The sequence below is a fragment of the Lathamus discolor genome, chromosome 9 (assembly GCF_037157495.1).
Source record: "Lathamus discolor isolate bLatDis1 chromosome 9, bLatDis1.hap1, whole genome shotgun sequence".
Taxonomy (NCBI): Eukaryota; Metazoa; Chordata; class Aves; order Psittaciformes; family Psittacidae; genus Lathamus; species Lathamus discolor.
Window position 1 is genome coordinate 14,835,260 of NC_088892.1, and position 26,977 is coordinate 14,862,236.

General features: G+C 38.5%; 1 protein-coding gene across 1 annotated transcript in view; it reads right to left on the reverse strand.

Moving 5' to 3' along the window:
• TENM1 (teneurin transmembrane protein 1) overlaps positions 1-26,977 on the reverse strand; it is a 321,456-nt gene that overhangs the window by 157,889 nt on the left and 136,590 nt on the right. Inside the window, exon 5 of the mRNA XM_065689244.1 lies at positions 718-958. Coding sequence (XP_065545316.1) covers positions 718-958 — 241 coding nt within the window. The remainder of the gene's footprint in view (positions 1-717; positions 959-26,977) is intronic.

Below are 26,977 nucleotides of genomic sequence, written 5' to 3' on the forward strand. Positions count from 1 at the left end.
GGTAGTGAAACACAGGTTCACTGAATACATGCATTTGCTTTCAGCTATTTTTCAGAGTAGATTATTTGTGTAAATTGTGGATGATCCTGAAGTTGAACCCTCTCTTTCCCAGCTCCCAGAGTTATGGCCCTTCATGCTCAATACGTGTCTTGGGCCCATATAATTTCCCCACTATGAAAAGATTATCAAATTACATTCTTTGTGTATATATGCAATCAAGTGTTTAAATTTGCACTGCAAAAAAATAATATTTTTGTATTATTTCCTGTATTTTCTTATGCACAGGAAAGCTACAGCCTGACACTGACTGACCCCAGAGGGGCAGAGTGCAGTAATTAAATAAAACGTCTATTTGCTGATTAAAAAATGCCCCTGGGAGAATGCGGGAGGCGAGACAAGTAGATAAGCACAAATCCTGACTGCACAGAACTCTAAAACACTGATGTAAGCTACACACCTTAAGGAAATCAATGTCTTTCAAAACTTTGCAAAGTATGTGCTTTTTATGAGTATTAATTATCTAATCAAATGAATTAAATAAGACCTCACAATGCCACATGACCTGGCCTCACATCAAAATGCACTGGCATGTCCTGAATGACAAACTTATAATTCCCTATCACCATCTCATGTCAACGTCAGGCCTCCGCCCCATGTTCTGGTTTTGTTGTTTATTTTTTTTGACATTTGGGATATAATGTGTACAACGGTCCGTACCTGGTTTCCAACGGGATGTTGCTGTTTAAGACCCAGCTGTTATGGAGATGCACGGAATCTTGGGTGCTGGTGGGGGGAGTTGGGGCAGCAGGACTGGGCTGGCTGCGGGTGGTCATTGATCTTCTCTGGAGAGAGTCAGCCGTTGGAGGTGGTTTTCTGGCACAAGTGCATGCGTGGGGTGGTGGAGGCGGTGGCGGGAGGGGCCTGAAGGTGAACTGGTTATGTGGACTACCTGGCATATCTGGAACAACAAGGAGAAGGCAAAGAAACCCACAGAGGGTTATTATTTTAGAAAGATCAAGAGAGCACGAGCATGATGTACTAGTTATTGGGATTAAAGCAGGGTGTTCTATGATGTTGTTAACCCAGCTGTCTGTCAAACGCTGTTGCAACATGTGAAGTAATTTAAAACATAACAGTCTACTGAAATGGAGAATATCAGATACAGACACACACCCTCCAGCAGTGTAGTTCAGCAGTTCAACAAAACAAAAAACCAAACCAAGCCAAATAAAAAAGAAAAACCCAAAACAAAACAAAACACCAAAACTGAACCCCGCCAAAACCAATCAACCAAAAAAAGACGTTACTTTCATTTGATTTGTCATAGCATTTTGTGGGATGAGGGTAAATAACAAACAAATCAAGTTAACATTGAACTACAGCACAGATGCCAACTGATTTCATGAGGTATACTTCGAATTTAAGAAAATCTGTGAAAGAAACAGACACAGTGTTACGAATAAGTCTTGCACTTCAAATCAAGGGAGAAAATAATTGAATAATTCCTACCACCTAACAAACACCTTTCATAAACCAAGGTTTACACATTTCTGTGAGTCTGTTACCACATTTGTTAAATGAGACCTGGGAAAAGGCCCCCTTAAAGACTATTTGAAGCAGTAATGATCTGGATATCCAGAGAAAAGGTTTTATGGCATCTAAAGGCAGATGAGCCAACAAGGAGCTCACAGCTACTGGACAGGGCTGTGAATGAGGTGGAGTGAAAGATGTACATGGTGGGCACCCATGTCATACTCCATGTGCTCCCTGTGCTGCCGCTGCTCTGTGGGACCCTCAGCACTGCCCTCAAGCACCAGGGGCCGGTGTAATAGCATGGGCACTGCCCTGCACTAACACTGCCATGCAGCTCTCAGGTGGCCCAGGCTGTGCCCCTGAGCTTGAATCCTTCTCAAAAGACAACAAAGATACAAATATGGTGTAATGGTACCTGGAACGGACAATAAAATCTTGTTTTCTCTACCTCCCACAAGACCCTTCCAAACTTCTCAACACATCAAAAGATGCAGCTATGGAGAACTGAGGCAAACAACTGCATTTGAAAGAAACAATAACAAATACTTTGCAAAGAAGATGCTGATAAAAATCACTGCCAGACTGGGTGAACTGTGAAGCTATTAATCTGAAACTCTGCCAGCTAATTTGCCTCAGGGTCTAACACAGCTTTGTCCATTTCTATACTCACCCTCACCCTCCCTTTTACCTTAGCAGACGTCCAGTTAAATCTGCACAATACCAGCTGTAGCAGAGCTCTGATGAACCTGCAAAAATTCCCTGCAAGGAGCTGTTGTTGCCATCCATTTACAACACATGCTTTCTTTAAATTATGACATGATGTGTCTTCAAGGTGAAAGATGAAAGCATGACCCTTCCCTTCTCGGAATGGCTGGTGGAAAAAGAACACCTTTTTTTCTGCGTGACAGTCCCAATTTACCCCAACTGGAGAAACAAGGTTGTTTAGCGTTCCACATAAGCTTTTCTATGCTGCAGTAAGCAAAGCTGTCACGGATTTGGCCCAGGCTTAATCCTTTTAATTCCATTGATCTTTTATCAAGGCAGCATTCGTACAGTTGCATTAAGGTCTACGCTGTAATATTAGTTTGCATATACCAGAAAAGCATTTCTAAGCATATTAGAAAATTGGAGACCTCAGTAAATTAAATCACTAGAGTCAACAGTCCAGAGGTCTGAAATAATCTGCTAAGGCACTTTCATATAGTAATTAATCTCACTAAATCCTGTATCCTGCTATTTTAGATTTGAAAGCTACCCAAATTTTTGACATAATATTTGATGTCCAGCATCCTCAAGCATGTGATCAATGACATTCCATTACTTACTGGTATCAATCTTAAGTGCACTCTACAGAAAATTTGCAGGATTATAACAACCTACAATTTGCACAACAAGCCATTTTAATGGCTGTGCCACTGTCCTGTTAGAAAATTGCTGATCTCTGCCAGGAGTCACAGTTAGACTCTGCAAGGTACATCAAAAGCTACACGGTAAATGCTGAGCAGCCAAGGTGACTGCTTCTCTAGGTAAATGGGAAAACTCTGTATAATCTATATGGCAAAGCATCTTTTAGTTCCCTTCCTCCTCTTTTATCTGTACTGTCCCTATCTCATCAATAACACACAATTATCTGAAAAACAGTTTAGTTTGTTCAAAGCAATAGACTGGTTCTGCTTTGTGAACCACAAAGTGTTTCTGGATGGTGAGGTACCTTGTATCTCCCAGTGCAATTTATCACAATACATTAACACATCAGATTTCCTGGGGGATTCCTTTTTAATTATCACACTTGTCACCCCTCCGTCAGCTACTGGCATTGCAGGAAACCTCACATCAGGTTCTGAAGTATTCTGGCAATTTAAAGACAAGTCTTCTGCATCAGACCTTCACTTCAGTGAAGCACTGCAAATTCATTATTCTGAGAATCAGCCTGAGTTTCCAAGTAGTTTTTACAGACTTTCTAATTTGGCAAAGTTATTTTCATTTTGCTTGAAACTAAGTCTACATCTCATTAACTTTATTTTTATACCATGAAAAATGCTTCTTGGGATATAAAGCATCATCATAACTAAATATGCACATGTGATTCTTTAGGACTCTGAATAAACAGCAGACTCTGTAAAATAACTTAATGCAACATCATTTAAATACTTAAAAAGTGCCAAGATGATTTCCCTAAAGCCAGTAAGTTTCCAAAATCACTGAATGGTTTGGGTTGGAAGGGAACTTAAAAGAGCATCTAGTTCCATCCCCCCAAATCATCAACAAAGTGTATAGGAGTGACATAGGAATTAGCTATGAAGTTTTATCCCGTTGCTATTGTTCAGTATAATTCTTTCCATGATGACTCTTGGTTTAATTTTTAGTAGTTGCTAAGAATCAGATTTTAAACTTTTTTTTACACCAAGAAGCCTGTGTAGGTTATGCAAATACAGTGTTATTTGTTTTCAATGTGTTCATTGACATACTAGAAGTTTCCATCCATCTAAAAACAGAGCTATAAAACATGATTTCAGCTCAAACATTACATTTTCAATAATTTGTTTCAAATCAGATTTTCAGCCAAGGAGTGTCCAAGCCAGAAGAGATGCTCCTGGCTGTCACTACTGGCCTTCTCATCTGTCCTTGCATTTAGCTCTTTTACAAATAAGAAGAGGCTGTTTAGAAAATTTCTAAATTCTTTTCCCTGAGAATTCACTAGCTTAAATAGTTCTTTCATTTCCACAGAGCACATCTAGAACTGTTGTGTTTCCTGAGAAGATCTATACAACATTCTGCTGCTTTGTTGTATATTGGATCTGCATTGTTTAACTCATACTCCCCCACCCACTCTATAAACTCCATTAAATTTCTTTCCCCCTTTTTAATTTTTTCTTTCATTCTTCAATACCAGTCAATTTGTTTAGCGTTTCTATTTTGAGACACTTCCCAAACTCCACACACTAAGTCCAAAAGAGAAACTACTGCACTGATGCCAGCTACAAAAAAGAAAATTTTTTCCTTGTAATTCTAAAATGGATTTCTGCTAGCTCTCCTTTCTTTGAAGTTTAAAGGGAGGAATTCTGCTCCTGTCCGGAATGTTCCTTCTTCTTTGGTTCTGACTCATTGTTTTGGATGGCCCTTATCTAATACTGAACACACCTTGCTCCATGGCATTATATAATGGAGCTTGGTATCCTACTGTTATGGAGTGCAGACCTCAACAGCTCCTCCTTGGCTGCTGAGTTGCACTACTACTGCTTTTTCCTTCAGGACATACAATAATTCAGACCTTGCATTTTACCAGGCATCTGCTCTTCCAAAGTGGAAAGTTACTTAACTTGGACACTTCCATTACTGTGCCGTGTAAGACTAGTGCTGCCATTCTGCTCAAAAGCTAATGGAGGCACCGACCAACGGACATGAGCAGCATTAACGTAAACACATTTTCCTTAAGAGGGTAAAATGCCTTTATAATCATAAATATGTAGTCAAATTGCTTTAAAGACTGACAAAAATCAAATGAGCAGCTTTATCAACTAATTAGCACCCGATTAAAAATTAGTTTTGAAAACAAGCCAGGCCTTTGCTGAAATATTTTCCTAACAGTTTTGAAGTATACTTTACTATAAATTTTGGATACACATAAAAAGAAGGGGTAATTGAACTCTTTTATCATTTACTGACAAGACTACAATAGCCTGTATTGTTACCAAGTGAAGTATATCAGAGAGAATATATTAAAAAGTAATGAACCTTAACAGGTTTGTGTTTAACCTAATCCTGCTTTTGGGATATTTTAATTTTTTTCAGTTCTTAAATTCATTCTTCACTGGTATGTTTGGATTCTATTTTTTTTTAATAGATATGTCTCAGCTGAATACGAATTAATCCATTATTTAATGAACAAAATAGCAACCTATGTTCAAATAGTTTGGTGTAGTTTGTTCAGAGCTCTATGAGTAAGCTACTACTCACTTAAAAACAGTCTGATTTCTTCTCAAGCAGAGATGAAGGAGAATAATGGGCACTGAAGAACTGGAAAAGACAGAGAATCTGAATGCTGAAGACTAAAGCTAAAAAGCATAGAATAAAACCTACCAATTTTACAATGATATTTATGCTTTCTGTCTAAGTAGACAAACTAAGAATGAGATGCTGGTGCTACCATTGCAGAGTGCTGGTTCTGCTACATGTTAATATACTTACTGATGTTGTGCAAGTCTTTAAACCCTTTCCTTCCATTTTAAATTTAGAATTTTCTATGTATGCACCATTGACCTTACTAAGCTCCTGATCATTTGCTGCCTATCTCTGAATTCCTTTTATTTTTGATGTCACATATTTTGAGAACAGGTGAATATGGAAAAAAAAAAAAGTGTTTGAAATTTCTCTACTGATGCATATAGATGTACATTGTGTTTCAATAATTTATTCTACATTTGCTCCTTCGGAGGGAGCTCAACATTTAGGTGGTCTATCTTACTTGCAAAATCCTGTGTTTTGAGAACTTTTTGTCAGACCACTAGGATATGAAAATATTTAACAAGCACCTTTAATACCAATTTACCTTTAGATTATTGTTTTGCCGAATATAAATTTCTCAGCCTTACTACACAGCAAATTTTTCAGAATATAAAATATCAAATGTGTTTAAATAATTCTATGAACCATATGGTTTTATGCAAAATAAAATTTATAATGTAATGAAAGTTTGTAAGTTAAAGGTCATATGGACTCAGAGTTTACATCCAAAGTAAAAGAGACTTAGAGACCTCCAGAGACCCATACTACTTCCTACTACAGCCAACTAACTCATGCCTCCGTGGCAGCAATTTTTACTTGCTGGGCAGGTTGAAGTAGCCCAGAACAGACTAGGGGAGGAACCACTGGGGATCATCAAGGGGCTCTGGGCCCATGATTTGTCAGTACAAGTGTGTCCTCCAATAGCAAAGTATATAGTTTTATACCATCCTGCTACTCTAAGAGCAGAATCCTACGCATCATTATTTAGGCTGTGCTGGAAACACAACACTTTCTTGAAAAAAAAAAATAATCAAAAGGGATCGTATGTCACATACTTTGAATGGCATCAGTGAGCACAAAATACAGCTGCATTTACATTATAATAATGTAACAATGTCAAAGAAATCTATAATACTGAAACGCTCAGTCCAATGCGTTCATACTGATCCCATTAAATATTTCCTTTATGTTCTCAGTATCACATATATTCAATTCCTTTAAATCCTTTACAGTTATACACACACATGACAACAGCTTCAAACTCATAATTTGTGGATCATTTTAACAAAAAGAGATTGGGTAAAATAAGAATTCTAATAATTTCCTAATGCTAACAGAAACTTATTCACCCTTCAGCATTTCCTAATTTACCCATATTTAAGAATTAAGTATGATGCAATTCAACTGTTTTTAAAACACAAATAATACTTTCATTGAGCATTGTACTCTCTAAGTGCGGAAAAAAAATCCATTCTGCATATAAGCTACAAGGACAGCAAGGACTTTTGCAATGGCTGTGCAGCATTTCCTTTCCTGTTTTTACATTAAAAGTCAAAACTTGTACTGTAAGACCTAAGTGATTATATTTTGTAAATCCTCCTAATGGACCCCATTATAGGAAACATTAGAAAAAGATGATTATCCAGTTTTGAACACCAAAGTAAAGAGAACGATTGGAGCATTGCCATCAGGTAGCGCTTTAAAAGACTGCTCCTTTTAATGACACGAATGTTTTTTGTTTCTCTAATTCTGTTTAATACAATCTCTTGTGAAATAGTGCTAAAGGCAGCTAAAATTCTTTCTGGAGTCCATATTTATTTAGGCAGGCTACTATGAGCTTGGGATTTTCCCATTATTTTAGTTCATATTTTTTGGTCTACTTCTAACAAACAAATCATAGAATCATAACAAATACTGGATTACTTAAAACTCTACTAGAAAATCTTCACGATTCAGGTAGTATACATGGACTTTATTGCCTGCATCCAGTAGTAAATATCAACACCTTAAAAACTCTAGCAACAGAGAGCAGCATAAGGAATTTTCATTAGCAGGACTTAAGTACTTGCCAGTAATTTGCCATTATTGTAGCATATCAGGGTGGTATAACACAGGCTGGACTCTCTGGTAAAACATGAATAAGTGGCACGATAAAAGTGAAATAATACTGTAAATCTAAGTGTTTTGAAAAATAAATCAGAAGTGTCTCAAAAGTGTCTCTGCAAACAAGCTGTTTCTTGACTCAGCTGGAGGAAGATGTGGGAGAATTTTTCAGGCAAAAGAACAGAGGTGAGAATTCATTAGCGAAACAAAGGGAGTGATTTTTCCGTAGGGAACTATCACATGGCCACCCTTTCCCACTTTGTAGATAGGATGCATTCAGTAATATTCTGCCTTTCAAGACTCAAAAAATTCTGGCATCTGTCATCTCTATACCATACACTTAATTTGTCAATTTTACTGTGTACAATTCTTGAGCTAAGACCGATACACTCTTTTTTTGTAGGTGTGCCTGGGGGAGTAGTTTTGCTTTGTCTGATGACAGAAATGTCACGATACTCAAACAAAGCCCAACAATTTGGGCTTTGAGTATCTATTTTTTCTCCAGCTGTATCAGCTGGTGCAATGACTGACAAACTTCACCTCACTTAGAGGCACTTATATCTGTAGACCATTAGAGCCACAACAGCACTACTCTTCCTTAATTAACTCCATTACTCAGTGTTTTAACTTGGGAGCCGGACTGCTGAAGTAGAACAATTTTGCACATAAACAATGCACTGTAAGATGCCACTCTGTGCTGCACTTAGTAACCAGAAACAAGTTTCAGGTTATAATATTGTGTACTGTGGAGAAGATGCAAGTTTGAAACATTATCATGCAGAAGCACCTCAGAATATAAACACACTGACGTGTGTCCCCTCATTGCCAGAGGGAAGTGAAGAGCTAGAGATCCTGAGGTGCTTTTATTCTGCTGAACTGAGTTATAGCTTTGCTCTTTATTACTTCATATAGCTGTTAAATACTAATGCACTTCATCTATAATATTTACATGAAAAACATTATTCAATTTATGTGGAATGCTCACATTAACGTCAATTAATACGACACATTTGAAACACCACTATCCTATTCCTTCCCTTTCATCTCCTTCATTGCAGGAAGTACATCCGTCATATTCTCTCAAATACCCATGCAGTTGAGGCAGGGCTCCTCTTAAATCACTACAATCTGTTCCAACACAAGACAGGTCTATTGGTGGTTGAGTCACAGAGGTCAAGGACAAAAACAAAAGGGGTGGAGAAGAAAGGCAGCACTCCAGGTCTGATGGAGACGGAGGGAACAACCTGAGCTCAGGTTTCCAGTGGTTTGTTTAGATCAAGCTGCTGCTGATACAATTAACATCACATAGCATTCAAAGGTTAGGAGTGGAGACTGACAGCTCTCAGCCAGCTTAAAGGTGATATTTTCAGGAGAATGCATAATTTCTGCCATTACTTAAAAGTGGTAGGTTCAGTCAATATCACAAGTTGTAACTTCTATTAGTGGTAACTCACAGGGGACAGCACAATCACTACTCTAAAACTCTGAACAAAGCGGGAGAGATTATAGCTTACAGAGTAAGCCTATCATCCAGGTTTACAAAAGCCAGGGAGTTACAAGTAGCCTGGCAGCAAATTTTGATGACCCTAGAGGTGAAGAGATTTTGATTAAGGAGCAGTTTATGATTGGTAAAATAGGTTGCAAGCAGCCATGGCTGTAAAAATTAATGTTTCCCCAGTTATTGATGGTTTTGGCAGAGTGATATGTATTCACGTTTTGGCCTTTGTGTCATTAAATTCATTAGCTGTGAGGGCTTTCTAAAAGGGATCTATGGGTAATGGAATTAGCAACTATAAATCATACTGAAATACACAGTGTATTTAGCCAGTAGTTCGGTGGAAATATTACAAATATGGACATGTTAAGCCACTTTGTCACCAATATCTCCCCAGTGGACTATTATCTCCCCTGCCTGCCTCTTACCTGCTTCGTCTGTGCTCCTGTTACTTTGCAGGATTTTTAGGAAAAAAGACTGCTTGAGGCCATGCCCTGTTACAGACCCAAATAACTTAAAACGCTGCAGCATTTGAGTTCACTGCACTGCGATGGCTGAGGTGAAGACTCTTCCATTTTACTGCTTGCCTGGGGAGTGTGACACGAGTTCTACCAGTTGACTGAAATACAGAATCCTGTCCAAATTAAAGCCCAGCCATGAAAGAGATCAGTTTGTGGATTCATATTTTGTAAATATAAAATATTCCGGGACTTTACAGAAATACAAAATAATTATAAACCCTAAGTCATGGTTAAATGTGCCAGTTACACCAGGATCCAAACTCAATCCCTGATGAGCATGTTCATGCACGTTCCTGAAATTACTGGAAGCAAGATCCCAAGCCTATCTCCTATCTACCTGGATTCAGACAGAGCTAGCACTCTGTTGGCAGTACTGCAATCTTACTCTAAGTTTACTCCAAGGTGGAAATGCCTGAACTTTCTGGCTCCAAAAATGAATCCCACTCCAGCCTCTCCTACCTGGATACGTAAAGGCTTTGCTCAGGACACCTAACTCTGCACTCAGATTACCATGTCAAATCCAGACATCCAGCAAGTCTCCTGACATTATTTTGCAAGGTATAACTGAAAATACTAGATCCATCTTTACAATGAATACCACATACAGATGGAGAAGCTTGAAGGTCTTCTGGATCATTCACTAATTGTCTTTACCTCCATTTTACTTTTAGAAAGATTAATAAGGGCACATCGTGAGAGATATAGACTAGCTCCCATGTTCATAATATTCTGAAGTTCTGGGTTCAGCAGTAACAGTTATTTTTCTCCTTCTTAGTAGCTAGTGCAGTGCTATATTTTCATTTTTTGGCCTGGGAACAGCACTGATAACGCCGATGTTTTCAGTTGCTGCTCAAATGTTTGGTCTGGCCAAGGATTTTCTGAGCCTCATGCTCTGCCAGGGAGGAGGGGAGGCTGGGAGGAAGCAGAGACAGGACACCTGACCCAAACTGACCAAAGAGGTATTCCATACCACAGCACGTCATGCCCAGGATGTAACGGGGAGTTATCCCGGAAGGGGGGACTGCAGGGTTGGACGAGGTATCGGTCGGTGCTCGGCTGGGGGGATTGGGGCGAGTTATCAGTCAGCTGGTGCTGAGGTGGTGTTCTTTCCTCTTGTTATTTCCTTTAGCATTATTATTATTGGTGGTAGCAGCAGTGATTTGTGTTATACCTTAGTTACTAAACTGTTCTTATCTCAACCCGTGGGAGTTGCATTCTTTTCGATTCTCCTCTCCGTCCCTCCAGGAGCAGGGGGAGGGCAAGAAGGGGGGGGAGTGAGTGGATGAGGTTTGTGGTTGGGTTTAAACCACGACAAACATCTTTATAGATTATACAGAAATTAAGGTCTCCATTTCACTCAGTAAAATAGCACTCCATGTGTTTTTATGGACTAGCAGTGCTGGGGCTATTTGGGTGGCTTTGCTCTACAGGACTAGAGAAGTAGAAGACAGCTTGCTCAAAGTCAGCTGTTCAGAACAAATATCCCTTGACCTACAAAGTTCAGCCAGAATTCACCATAAATCACTGGGCTACATCTGATTATATATCTGTATCCCTGTACTGGCTCTGTAGAAATAATTTCCGCTGTATTTCCTGAGATTTAATTTTAAAGTGATTCTTCTTTGTCTGTGGATTTTATGGGGTAGCAGAGTTGTTTGTTGCTACAACTTTCTGCTAGCTATTCTGGACAGAAAAATTCTGGAGAGAAAAAACTTTATACAAAAGCATGCTACCAACCAATAAAATGAATGGCTTTTGGTAAAACTGGTAGTGCTTTTACATTTGCTTTATTTTTTTCAGGAATATGATCCATTACTCTTCCTGAAGTCAAGAAGAAACTTCCACTTCATCTTAGTTTTAAACACAGTTGATGAATTGACAAGCAGCAAATTGATGTGCTTTTTACTGGTCAAGTAATATCACTGAAAACTGTTTTTTGTTTTTAAATCAAAGTATGTGTGGCCTTTCCTGTCCTATCCTCCCCTCGGAGCAGTCTGACCTATACAAAAATTTGCAATATACAACTTACGGTAGAACAGATTTTTCTCAGCAACCTTACTAGTTCCCTGTTGGTCAGGGTAGAGAGCTTGCAGGAAAACAGGCTGTTCCCTTCAACTTCATTTATATTCTACTTTAATAGCTTTAGTTGACAGATTTCTTATAGACAACACAAATTGCAGTTTCAAAACATATATTATCATTTTGAAGTTTTGCTTTAGAAAATAAGCTGATTTTTTTAAAAATAATTATTTCAAATTATCTTTTTAAAAAAGAGAATTATTGTTTTACTTTTTTAAATAACAAGAACGGTAACATTATAGTTAGCATCTATTTATTCTTGGCAACACTTAGAAGTAATATGGCACTACTTAAAAAGGAGGTTGCATGTAACTGTCAGCGTAACAAAGTTACTTGTCATTCACCATCTGATTTCACATGGTATCTAAATTACATTATATTACTTAAATGATGTACCTCAACATAGAATTAGTTGACTGACTATTTCTGCCTTTATCCCTCGAGGTATTCAACAAGCTCCTCTCCCCATCAACTTAACCCACAAATAAAATAAATACTACAAAAAGATCTATTCCTGCCATTGACGTTTGCTAACATTTTATGTAGGAGTGTTGACACTTCTCCTATATGACTGAGCTTGCTGGGAGGAAAGACAATGGTACATGTGTAACTGATGGTAAACAACAAATCGATTATTTTTTAAGGAAAGAAAAACTCCTGTAGGGAAAGACAAATAACACCACAGAAACAGCTAATGTAATGCTGAAAATTAATGTATCAGCCTAGGCACAAGCCCACAGCTTTCAAGTTAGTCCCTCATGATATTTTCTGAAATACCAATATGCTTCTACCACTCCACTAACCTGGGGGCTGTGGTCTGGGTTCTCAGAACTAATTAGGACTTAAAAATCCACTCTGCGTTTTATTATTAGGATCTCTGCACTCTTAAACACCTTTGAATATCTCAGCAAAGCATCTATCAAGTACCAATAGGGACACTTTGGCATAAACCAATTCAGACAGCGTTGGGCGGTGAGGTCTGACAAGCTTCTCCTGCTATTCTAGCTCAACTTGCAAAAGAAATCCAGTGCAATTCAAAATTAACAAAGATAACGTCATTTTACATCATTAATAGGTTATAAAAGTTCTTTGTGATCGTATCCTCAGTTCACCTCACAGCATATTTCTAAGGTGCATTTCACTCGAGGCTTATGTATATGCAGTTATTTAAACTCATTGTAAATAAGATATGCATTTTTGAATATTACTAGAAATTACATCTATAAAATATCGAATAAAACCTTCAAAACAAATGCATAAAGAAGTATCAAGGGAAACATACTTTTTTGTATGAATCTAACCAACAAAGTATTTTAATGAGCGCACATCTATTAAGAGAATTCTCAGGATACTGTAATTATTATTCATTTTCTAGAATTGTTTCACCATGAAGCTTTATGCTACTATGGGGACTTTAATGTTTATTTTTTGTGACGGCTGCGTTGACTATTAAAAAGCAATTTGGCTGACATTTTAAGTCTTTTGTTGCCAGTTTTAATTGGATTGTTCACCAAGCATCAACTCCCCCGTTAACTGCAAAAATTACAGGCCAACGTCAGTTTATAGTAATGACTCTTTAATGATTTTATCCTGTCAGTAAGCCAGCTTCGTATGGATGCATGCATGATTAGTTTCATATCAAGACCTGTAATTAAATAATTGAAACCTAAACTGTGGTGGGTTGACCCTGGCTGGGTGCCAGGTGCCCACCAAAGCTGCTCCATCAGTCCCCTCCTCAGCTGCACAGGGGAGAGAAAACATAACAAAAGGCTTGTGGATCAAGGTAAGGAAAGGGAGAGATCACTCAGGAATTCCTGTCATGGGCAAAATAGACTAGACTAGGGGAAAATTAGTTTAATTTATTACCAATCAAATCAGGCTAGGATAATAAGCAATAAAAGCTAGATCTCAGTGACACTTTCCCCACATCTCTTCCTTCTTCCCAGGCTCAACTTCACTTCCAATTTCTTTACCTCCTTCTCCACAGTGCTGCAAGGGAACAGGGGGTCAGTTCATCACACGTTGTCTCAGCTGCTCCTTCCTCCTCTTACTCTTTCCTTGCTCCAGTGTGAGGTGTCTCCCACAGGAGACAGTCCTCCATGAACTTCTGCAGTGTGAGTCCTTCCCACGGGCTACAGCTCTTCACAAACTGCTCCAGTGTGGGTCCCTTCCATTGGGTGCAGCCCTTCAGGAAAACTCTCCAGTGTGGGGTCACAAATCCTACCACAAATCTGCCCCAGCGTGGGCTCCCCATGAGGTCAGCCTCCTTTGAGGAATCTCCCTGCTCCAGCATGGGGTCCTCCATGGGCTGCAGGTGGATATCTGCTCCAACATGCACCTCCATGGTCTGCCGGGGCACAGCCCGTCTCACCATGGGCTGCACCGTGGGTGCAGGGAATCTCTGCTCCAGAACATGGAGCACCTCCTCAACTCCTGCACTGACCTTGGTGTCTACAGAGCTGCTCCTCTCACATATTCGCACTCCTCTCTCTGGCTGCAGTTGCACAGTTGGTTTTTTTCCCCTTCCTAAATGTGTTATCCCAGAGGCACTACCACTGCTGCTGCTGAGCTCAGCCTTGGCCAGTGGTGCGTCCATCTTGGACCCATCCAACATTGGCTCTATCAGACATGGGGGAAGTTTCTGGCACCTTCTCACAGAAGCTGCCTCTGTAGCCTCCTTGCTACCAAAACCTTGCCCTATACACTAAAGAGAATACCAAACAGGAACACATCCTTAGCAAACACTTCAGGATTTATCAAGCTACTCATTCCAAATGAAAAATAATGAATGTTTTGAGGTCAAACAGTGCAAGAGCTGGTGGTAAGGAAAACACACCTTTGCTATAGAATAAATTTCCCTTTAAGCAATGCAACATTTGAGAGCTCACTGCAGTGAGTCTTTGCTTATCCTTCTTAAAACTGACTCAAATTACTCAGAACTCATTACTAGCTATTTTTGTTTGCTTTCCAGACTAGGTACAGCTGCTTTTGTAATAATAATTATAAGATATAAAAATAATTATACCTCAACAGAAACTTACAGTACGTACGATCAAAGAACAAGCCCACTAACTCCTCAGAAATTCAGATTCTTGAAAGAAAACATTATTATTCTTTGTTCAGCTCTGAATCCTATGACAAACTCCTACATATTTCAGAATTTCAAACAGAGGAAAAAAAAACAATCCTGCTTTTAGAAGATAACCCTTTGGAAGTGTGAAATACCCATGAAAATAAAGCCAGAAACAAAGCCATACAAAGCAGGGCCAGCACTTCCAAAGCAGCAAGTACCTCCTCATACTACTCAAACTGAGTTCAAGAAACTGGGGGCTTCTTGGAGAATCTCACACTGCATGGTTTTGGCCATCTGACATGGATGGTAACTTTCTATAGGCAGTTAAACCCCAATTTTGAAGAGAATTTAGTATTTTACATGTTTTATACTTAGAAAGTCGGGGGGGGAGGGGGGAACCTGACCAAAGGTTTTGACTGTCTCATTAATAAGCACATCCGCACTACAAAATTTGAGATAGGGTGCCTCTGTAAACTGAGCTGCTATGTTTATGGATTTCCATTAAACTCAGACCTCAGAGGTCAAATATCAGACTTCATTGTGTTATACATTCCGTGAGTGTTCAGGCAAATTTCAGCAATTTACAGCAAGTTAAAAGAACTTATGTTCATCTGTTTCCAGGCTTGACTTTTATAGACTATAGTCACCTAGTAGAAAATATTAACCTACTAGAAAGTCAATAGATTTTCAAGGTTGCTTCATTTTTATGTACAAAAAGCTGTGTGTTGCCCAGAATCATTCATTTTCCTTTTATTGCTGGGATGATGGCTTAAAACCTGTTCTGACCAAACTTCTGAGCAGATGGCTTTATTTGAAAGATTTAGGGGTAAATTTAGAACCCATCTCTTCTCCCAGTTACAACAGGAGGATAAGGAATTAACTCCATTGATTTCAATTATGTTATTCTGCCTTAGTTTGCAAGATGTAACTACAGAAGCTAACAGACCAGCAGGCCATAGGGCATAACCATTTTTTATTTATGTTTAGAAACAGAAAATTTGTCACTTCAAAATATCACCTGTGGAACACCATATGAAGCTGTGAATGCTCCATCCCTGGTAGTGTTCAAGGCCAGGCTGGACAGAGCCTTGGGTGACATGGTTTAGTGCAAGGTGTCCCCACCCACGGCAGTGGGGCTGGAATCTGATGATCTTAAGGTCCTTTCCAACCGCAACTATTCTATGATTCTATGGTTCTATGGTTCTGTTCCAGGAATGGGGTTACTGTATTTGTCATTTAGAAAGTGGTGAACCACTGAACCACACTGGCACAAACTTAGATTTGCAAAGTTCAGCAGAGGTACATGAACAGATCATACCTCAGCAGATGAAAAGTCACTGATTGCTGAGATCTAAATTAACTCCAAATACTCAGAAAATGGACCTGGGTTCCTCTGTAAACAGCTCAATGGAAAAACCTCTTTTCTATGTATAGCTTTAGTGAAAGAATGTAACAACATAGAAAATAAAGCAAATTGGACAGAAAGTAAAAAGTCAGATAGTGTTAAATCATTACACACACATCTTGTGGAGTACTTTGTTCCATTCTTAACACCTTCTTTTTTTCCCCAGAATAATTTGGTAAAAACAGAAGGGATTTTACAAACAAGTGACTAGATTCATGATGTGGGAAAGCCACTATGTGAGGAGACACCAAACAGATCATGCAGTTTAAAGAGAAGCAAGGTGTAAATGATAGAGAAACAACATAACAAACTCAGTAGGTAGGCAATTATTTACACTCACAGTAATAGTACAGTGGATCACTAAATGAAACTGTTGGGAGAGAAACTTAAAACACGTAAAAGGGAATACTCTAGGTGGTTTTCTTTCCATTATATTTTTTTAACAACACATTTAATCCAGGAACTTTTTGCTACAACCTATCATCGAGATGAGGAGGTTGAAAATATTTTATGTATAAAATTTTATATAGAAAATTATTCATCCATACAGGCAATATACAGAGAAACCTAAGTTTATCTAAGTATAAAACCTACACCAGAAAAGAAAGCATTTTTATGTGTCTAAGTATATAATACACATATGTATATTTTATAGATACACAAAAATCTCCACTGAATTCAAATCCCAGTGGAAAGAATAAAAGTTAGATTGCTATGTGCTCAGTTTATTCACAATGATAAATTTTCATAATCTTGAAGGATTTCATTTCACATATGTCAAAACCACAGCACAGAGCAAAACTGCACTCACTGCATGCTTCCTGCTCTGGCCAGAGAACCTCAACCAAATTCCAGCTGTCAGTGGATTTTTATCTACGTGACCAGGTCAGCCCTGGTTTAGTCAGAAGATATTTAGGGCAAACAAGGTGAGTATATCATTTACTCAGACAACTGATGAAACAGGTTTAAGGCAATCCATTCTCATGGCTGAAGAAGAATAATGGAACTGCCTGAAGTCATGTACCACCAATAATGCAAAAACTAGAGATTAAATACTTCAGTTGCAGACCTTGGACTGAGCTAGGTATTTACACTTAAAAAGCAGTTTGAAACTGAACACACGTAAGGAAACCACGAAACCACTTCTGTAGGATTTATTGTCCAGAACAGAATAGTAATTCAAGCTTCCTTCTGATCCTCATCCTGATGTTTAAATTCTAATTTTGATGCTTACTTGCAGTCTTCTGAAATACGTGACTCTTGGCAAATACTGTAAATCACCTCATACAGGTTTTGTGAGCAATACAAATAGGACCACTGTGCTTCAATCTGACTGATGCAATAACCAGGCAACAAAGGATGCTCCACCAAACTCATCTCACAGTACTGAATAACCAAGGAAACTAGGATAGAACAAATAGTTCTGTTCATATACTTGCACTGTGCTTTATATATCTGCCAGCCTTTATTATGAAATATGTAGTCTGGATGCAAACAAAGCAAAAGTATCAAAGAGGTGGAGGAAGGAGATGCTGATAATACATACTATAGTTACCTTTTACTAAAGAGGATGGACAGACTGTGTGAAGATCAGTAGGCAGTTTCAGCTTATGCAATTTCAAAATGACCCTTTAAAAGTAACTATTAGAGCTGGGTTGTAGCATTGTACTCTTCAGAATTACATGCACTTGCAAAGTAGAAACTGTGAAAGAAAAATGCATCATCCTCATCAGAAAGGGGAGGGCCACTCAGACACAGCTCTCCTCCTCCTCCTCCAGTTTGTTTTTTACAATCATATGTTGAAGAAAAAAGCAACATACCATGTATCTATCAAAATAAAGCATATCCTATTGTAGAGAAAATACATGGCTGAAAAATGTACAAGTAAGCATGTCAATGAACCAGTTCCAACTGAAGAAAGTATTGAGTATAAAGATACAATAACTATGACAGCTGTATGGTACTTCATAGTCCAAATTTGGATGAAAATTTTGCCTAATGTAGGAGGGAATATCAGATGGCTGCAGAGACACTCACAGGCTAGTTTACAGCCTGTAGTGATCTCCAAAGCCCTAATTCTGTCCTGTTGATTAGACAGGAAATAGAAAGAGGGAAGGGAAGGATCTGTCACCAGCTCAGTTCTGCAGTGTATGTGCCAGCACCCATACTCACTCTGCGCGCTGCTCCCAGAAAGGCTGTGAAGAAAGAACTGGTACCATTGTTTGGGACACCTGCAGAGCTAAAATTCATCTCATGTGAATACGCCTGCACTTTGATAGCACAAACATGATTATACTGCTATATCCTTTATATTAAAATCATTGCTGCACAATATGTGACAGCATAGCTAATACAAAACCAACTTCTACTTCATGAGACTGAACTATATGACCGGAACTGCAGTTGACATTTATGGTATTGATCAGGCACCAACATTAATACAAAGTGAAACGGCTTGGGACATTTATCCACTTACTGATTAGTGATTCATCTCCTTTCAGATGATCTCAGTATGACAGCGCTGTGTCATGTTTGCATTCTTCTTCATTGGGAAGCATCAGCTTCATTTCACATGCTACAAACGCAGCATTAAAATTACCATGCTATGCCTATACAAAACTAAACCACTTCATGCTACTCTCAAAATTACTCTCTATTGCCCTAAAAAACCCTCTCTCAAACCTCATAGCAACAGCAACAATGTCTACTAATAAAAGCCACCTCCCCCCCCAAGACATTAGTCAAAGATAAAGCTGTTCCACTATGTTATATTAGTAGAGAATCCTTGAATGGCTGCTGCTAAAGTGAGTAATATTGTACATTTCATCACTGAGTATCTAAAATCACCAGGAAGATTTCCAGCACAGATTCCATCAATTATAAGAAAATTCTGAGCTCAGTAATGACACAAATTCCAGGCAGAGCAGGACTGGAGGCAGCTGGTATGTGGAGTATACAAAAACCGTAAGTGGTATCCTACATGTACCAAAAACAGGGGCATACTTGTCACTTTAAGCACAGACAATGTGCTGAAATGCTCCCTTCCCAAAAGAAGCACAGATGAAATGAAACACTGTCTTATTTTCTTTTCAGAGAAGCCAGGTGAACACAAGGGAACTGCGAGGTGCACTCTCTTGATGGGTATAGTAACACATTCCTTCTCTCTCAGCCTCTCCTGGTGCTTCCACTGGTGCAATGAAGCTCTTTATTTTCTGTCCCAAGTTCTTACTGTCAAGCAAAACTGAGCAATGAATGGCGATACAGTGCAGCTGAGAGCAGAATTTGATTTAATATTCCTATAACACTTTGAACATAAAAATACACAACACAAGTGCTAAGTCTTATAAAGCTTGGCAAAGTGAATGCAGGGTGACAGCTTCCCTTGACTTGACAGCATTGCTCACCAGACTCCAGTGTATATAAGCATAACCAGACAATCCAAAGAACACTACACAACAGCAAACAGAGGATATGCTCCTCACAAATCTAGAAAGCTACTCCGTGGCTTTCATCTGTGCAAGGGAGGCTCAGCTTTATTTGCTCTAACACAGACATGGGACTTGAATCTCAGGCACTCATGCCATTCACCTACCGCCTAAGACATGCCACTTTTGAAATGCAATTGGCACCAGGAATTTAACCTCTGTCAGTCACATAACAGCAGTGCCTGACCACCATGCTACAGAGCCCCTTGGTGTCTGCCTCTTTACTCCAATCAATATTTGATTATTTATATGCAGTGAAGTACCTCGCAAGAGATTAGGAGAGAAAGAGGGAAGACTAATTGTGTACCAGGTGTGAGGGTATCATTTTCAATCCTCTCCTTCACCATTCGACTTTCCAGGCGAGTAGCTTGACAACTGCCTTTCCTCCGTGAACCTCTCGCTCTGATAAGGAGCTTCACCTCCAAACACAGATCTCTTCTTTGGGGAAATGTCACTGGAATTGACACATTCCCTGAAACGTTTGAGTGGAAAGCACACTTTTAAAGAAACAGGATGCTACATTTTAAAGCTCTACCACAGAGATACAGGCAACACCTTCATGTGAGGGTAAATCACAGCAGCAGATTCCTCTTTCACAGAGAGGGTGGTGGAAGTCTTAACTTAAAGGAGTTTTTTCTGACAAGGCACAGGGGCTCTGCTGTGGGGCTGGTGCCCGGGGCAGCGTGCCTGTCCTTATGGAAATGTCCCCAGTACTCTGGTCATTCATTCCTTTAACTAACAAAGCCACGGTAAACAAAATGTAGGCTAAATATAGCCAACAGGAGCTTCTTGTTGGCTGCACAAGGAACCAAGTAAATTCTGTGCAACTTCAAGTCTGTTTAAAATAGTGAATAACCAATTTACCAGTTTCTTTTCATATTCAAGAGAAAGACTCTGTGGAATCTGAATGTGTCCACACACCACTGTGTGAAAAACTAATTCTACTGTATAGCCCAATATAAGACAAGATAGCTGGTAATCTGCCTCTTTGTGAAGCAGTACTTCTCACCTCACACTGGAGAGATAAGAGACAGCACGGAAAGCTAAAAGGGCAGCACTTTATCCCTTTGTTTGAAAATTTTCAATAGACAGCGTTTTTGAAGGGAAAAAAAAAATTAAAAATTAAATGGGTTCTATTCAAATGCAGCACGAAAGAAAACGGTGTCTCGTTCGGGCTGGGCGCAGTGACCTGCCCTGGCTTGTAGCTGAACAAAGGCATAAAAGCAAATGATAAATTTCCATTTCGTTATAAAATATTTCATCAGGGAGCTAATTACACAGGCTGCACTCAAATGCAGCATATAAACAATATTGCACATGAAGGAGAACATTTCTGGGAAGATATTAGCTGATAGCACTAATATAATAAATGATTTTTTTTCTCAACAGTTAGGAACAAAAAGCTTTTTTCCCCCATTACCTCATCCTAAGTAGTTTTTCAAATCAAGCCCGTGTTCACATTCACGCTGTCACTGATAATGGATCTTGTGTCAAATAAGAAGAGAGTAAAGGACCTGATAATAAGTGCAATTATAAAACATCAAAAATGGTAGATCAAAGTGGATTTCCTTTATTCCACTGTGTACAGTCACTTCACAGCTTTTCAGTGTTCCTGTCGTGTGGCCCTGACAGGATGTATTAATTTTCTCTATTATCATAGCAACAAGAATGGCACACTTCAGAAAGCAGCTGACAAATGCAGCGACTCATTATTACTCTGTCTTACTTTTATTCATTTTGTTTATAAAAACACTTTTTAAATCCCCTTCTCCTGAGATTCACAGGCATGGTGATAGCCATCAAATGGTTGATAACCTTGTGATGAACGAAACTCGGGGACAAACTCTCAAGCTTTCTAAGTACCGCCACTCTTCAAAAACAAAAACTCACAGCCTCCAAAAAAATTTAAACCTAATAATGAGTTTGTGTTAGAAGAACTTGAAAACTGTACCTAAATATTCCCACTCTAATTCATCTTGAAATAGTATCTATTTTTCTGAATCTTTACTAAATTCTGTATAGGAATCCTATAGCATAGACTGGTAATTTACCATACACATTGCATTTGAAAAACATAAAGCTGAGGAGTTAAACTAGCTCAGCTTCATTCTTCCTGCTTTGGCCCCATGGGTACCATGACTCAACTCCTGGTGCTGCTGCTCAGGTTTATCACTGCAGTGACAGTTAGAGGCTTCTGAAATGAAATGTGCATGGCAAGAAAATAGTTTTACAGCATTTTCCCACAGGAAAATATATGGATAGAGGGTTCGAGTTCGTCATCTCCTCAATAAACTATGCTTACACTTCCCTTCCACTAATGCCTGCAAGAGGGTGTGCTTTTTTGCTGATCACAAAATGCTGCAGCCGGTATTGCTAATATCTAAAAGAATACAGACTCAAACACAAAGAAACCAGAATAAGAATTAAGTAAATTGCATAATATAAACAGCAGTACGCAAAATAAAGTTCTGAAGCAACGCAGTCATATAAAATTGCATATCCCTGTTGAAATGAGTAAAGGATAACATTTTATACTAAACCCTATTAATTTCACATGCAGGATTTAATAGGGCTAATTCTATTTTAAGCATGCATGCAAATGTAAAGCATCATGCTCAAAAAGTCTACAATGTTAATTTGAATTTAGAGTATATTTGACCAGTACTGACTTTCATGACTAGGTTGAAAACATAAATCTAAATTAACTAATTTGATTGACTATGATATGGCTGTATGCAGTTGGATATAAACAGAGGTACTATACCATGCTGCCACCCCAAGGAGTAACTATCTTAAATATTGGTATAAAAGCAGATGCAGCAGTTTCACATCATATCATATGAATACTAAGGCAATGACATGTAGAAGTGATTTACATCTTCATTATTTCTAGACTGCGAGAATTGCTATCACTAGTACTTTGTAGAGTCATTTGCTAACATTTAAGCAAGTTATGATTAATGCAATTTGAGTAAAATGCATATTGGACAGATAGATTATAGCCCTGCTGATACTGTATGTACAATAATTAGTACTGTGACAACAGCTAATTATTTTTAATTTTGAAACTGAAGGATTTTATCCATAAATATTGTGTCTGGAGTTAATAGATCAGTTCTTTCCATAGCCAAAATAAGGTGACAGAAATTATGCATTAAACAAATGAATAAAACCTTATCAATATTTAAACCTAATGGAATGCCAATCAGTAACACCACTAGACATTTAAAGCACTGCTGCAAAGTGTAACTGACAAAGTTAGTAGAGAAAGCACCCACATCATCATCCACCCACTGTTCTGTGCAACACAAGGAAGACTATTAAAAGACAATTGAAAACATAGAAACTACCTCCTTAGAATTCAAGAGATCTAAGATACCAGCATGCAACACTGTTTCAGCTATATGGAAAATCATTTGCCTGCATAAGACCCGGAGTAAAAAAACAGATTCTCAGATGGACTCAAAAAGGAATTACTTCATTGATTTTTATAGTGCTACCCTTAGAACACGTCCAAATCATATGGCCCACAGTTAGCAGGACCTTATCTGCTAATGGCCAAAGTAATGTTCTGTTAGCATGAACACATACACCTAAGAATTTAGATAGCAGAATGCCAAGGAAACTGTGAAGAGTTCACTTACAAACGAGTACCTGGCTTATTTCAGGCTTGAAGATCTGAGTTTAAAATATTCCAGCGAGTCTGAAACTTTGGGAAAAGTGATTTGAAAGACTCTAAAATTCCTAGAACAGGGTAAAAAAACCATCAGTGTTCCACTGGTACATGAAGGTGAGGCACAACCTGCAGTACTCCATAATGAACAATGAAGGACTTAATCCAATTCATGGCACTATTCGGCTACCTCAGCCACGGGTATAATATGGATGAGGATAACAGCACTGAGGTGGTTGCTGCAAGCATTAATACCTACTTTTTCTAGCCCTGGGAAGTCCATCAATAACTGAGCAACAGATTTGTGCACAAAAAACAGCTACTGGCAATAGCAGCCTGTAACAAAACACAAGGCAGCCCACCCCTGTACCAGAAGACTAAAATGTTGGCCTGAGATGCTGCCAAACTGTAAGGTCAAATCTAAACATTTAAATAGCCTAAATCAATAAGACGCTGAGCATAATACAGGAACACAAACAGTATTTATGACTCAACTGTTCAGGAATAATGAAAAAATGCCCAGAAAACAGAGGATGATTTTAAATTATGAGATTTTTCTTAAAAACTTTTATTCATTTTCCTGTGAATCCCTTTAGTCCCAATAAGAATCATTTAATGCTTTGTCACAATCAAGAGGAACCCTGTGTTACTTGAAATCTGAAATCCTAACATCATCCTGTCAGCACTGCCTCCCCACGTGCTCCTCAGGGAGCAGGCAAAGCTGAGGAAGGCTCTGCATGCACATCAGCCCAAATTTTACAGGAACCTTGGGTGTGCTCGTCATTCTCTGGGATTGGAACAACACACCGATTTTCCTTCAGCTCTTCCAATTTTCTGGCATTACAGAAAATTAATAATTGATGCTTCATTGATTTGATTATTTTCTTTAGAACGTTGCACGGTTCTTCCACAGCTAAGAGCTGCAGAATGCTCCCCAAAGCATTCACATTTATCAGTACTTCTCTAACTCACTCAATATCAGTTTATTAGCCTTGATTTTTACCCTTGTGCTTAACATCAAGGAAGTTACTTTTTGATTGCCTCTGAAGAAACAACCTTTAAAAACAGAAACCGAAACAAAAGCTTTCCCAGCAGAATAATTTTTAAAACTTAATGATACTAGAAGAAACTTCAGTTTCATTTACTTGGGTAGTAATTGCTTGGTGCAACAAAGAAGCTGTTTCTAGTAGAAGACTCATATCCCCAGCTCCTTTAAGTGCTTTTGGAATCGGATTAAATATTAATACAAACCAAACTGCACTGTTCAACTACTTTTTGCATTACTGTTCTGTAAAAGATCACACTATGAAGCACATATAAGACTGATGTCAATATTAAATGTACTGAGCTTTTCTTTAGAGCCAATGTGTCAATTTATACAAACAGAAAGGTACTCATCTTTTGGCATTTCAGATTTTCTTGAGCATCTACATCTCAGAATAATCATGAGATGAAAGAAGTGGTTAGAAATGGAAATAATGTATTTTATTTGACTAAGCTTCCATTACATTAAGAACAAGAGAACCTAAGAAAGCAGTCAGAGAACTATGCCTGACCATGAGTCTATTAAGAGACATGGTAAGCTAGCAGAAGTATGCTGTACAAGTGAGAAAACAGTTATTATAAAAGATTCACATCTTAATTATATTTCTGACATAAGCAAGTATAAATGCAAACATCCCTACAAATAACTTACTGTGTGTTCTTTAGAATTCACCATCTCTTGCTTCATGGGGTAGAGAAAGATGAAGAACCAGTAATTTTTTCAGCTACTTAATATAAACAGCAAAGAGAGAACCTATGATTTGTGCTCAGGTGCCACAAAAAAACCACGTAACCAGTGACCCAAGTAACTAAATTTACAAGGTAAAGAATGGGATCAGCACAAGGTATTGCAAACTGACATGAAGTGCACTGTCAGTGAATAAAACCAGTCAAGTTTTCTTTGAAAGTGTAAAACTGGCTTATCAGAAGACCTACTCTTCTAAATACTCTCCCCACAGCCACCTCTAATTCCCTAATGCATGTAAGTACACACATGTTCAACTGCAACAGGACCCCAGCTTTCCTGTGATCTATGGAGTTTCCAGTAGACCTTATGCCCTTTAGATATATAATAAAATATAGAGTTAAGTTACACAAGGTGAGTAAATGCATCTGACCTGGGTTCTTCTTTCTGCATTATCATTCAGTCTCTTCTCTTCAAACATCTAACCTGTCAGATGCAAACATCAGCTTGAAGCCCCACAGTAATCAAGACTGAAAGTGGTAACAGATGCCCCCCAAAATAAACTAAAGCAGTAAACCACAAAAAAGTACTAGTGACAAACGGTTCCTGCAGGTTTTAATGCTTCTTTTAAAATCATAATAGGCACTAATTGCACTACTTACATGGTAATGCACACCACCTGGCCTCAGGTGGATATAAAGGGTCTAACAATGTTTTCCCCTCACCTCAATGACAAAGAATTGAACACATACAGTCATATAGAGATGGGCACGCCAAATATAAGGCACTAATAATTAGGACAATGTGAAAGCAACCTAATTTATTCACAAACTTTAAACAAGCGCAACACTACTGAACATTAGTTTTAAATTATTAAAGAACTAGATTGAAGCTAAGCCTGAAACACAGAGATAGAGAGGAAAATAGCAACAAGAGACAAAAGCTTGATTAATGAACTTGGGTGAGATGGATGCACACACCAAAACAAAATAAGAAGCACACACCAAAACAAAATACGAAACAAACAACAAAACAAAACACAACATAAACCCCCCTACACCACAAACCTATTCCCCCAGAAAAAAAACCCAAAGCCAACCCAAAACCCAAACAGAAGGACTCAAGTTACCTTATGGACAGAAGTATGCAAAGCCAGTTCTAGCTGGTTTAGCTGAATGGGTAATCTACTATATAATCCTTATAATAAAAGCCTGTGTACTGCAGCACTGGCAAAAGCACGTGCCCTCAGAAAACTTGAACAGTGAGAATAAAATGGTGCTGATGAAGCTCAAATTTTTGACCTACCTGTTTCTAACTAAATAGCCTTCTTCCCACAGAATTGACCTAGACCATCTGGAAACCATATCTCTTCTTAGTTTTGTTTAATCAGGGAGCCATTTCGAAACAACTACTCTAATAAATGCCAAGGTAATTCACTTTATCTCTTTTAAGTGCTTCTGCTTTTTCAACAAAATTACTGATGTCATGCAAGTGCTGCCCGAAAACACCCATTTATTGTTGCTAATGACCATATCTCAGAAATTCAGAACTCCCATTGTTCAGCATCTCGCAACTTGAAAACAAAGAAAAACAGACAACTATCGAAGTCCAAGTGTCTTATCCAAGCCCAATGTAGGCCAACCCTTTCCAACTAACATTGACACTGTATCACAGGATAAAGGATTCTGCCCAGCTTCTACAGATCATGTAAAATATAAGTTCTAGATACACTCTAGTGAACTCTTTGTCTCTTCCAGCTGTACATTCAGATTTCCTAATAACTCGAAATGGACTTCTGTACTATGTATCTTCAGGAAATACTTGTTTGAGGTTTAGTTTTTAGTTCTGCTTTGTTTCAAAAACTTACTAATATCAT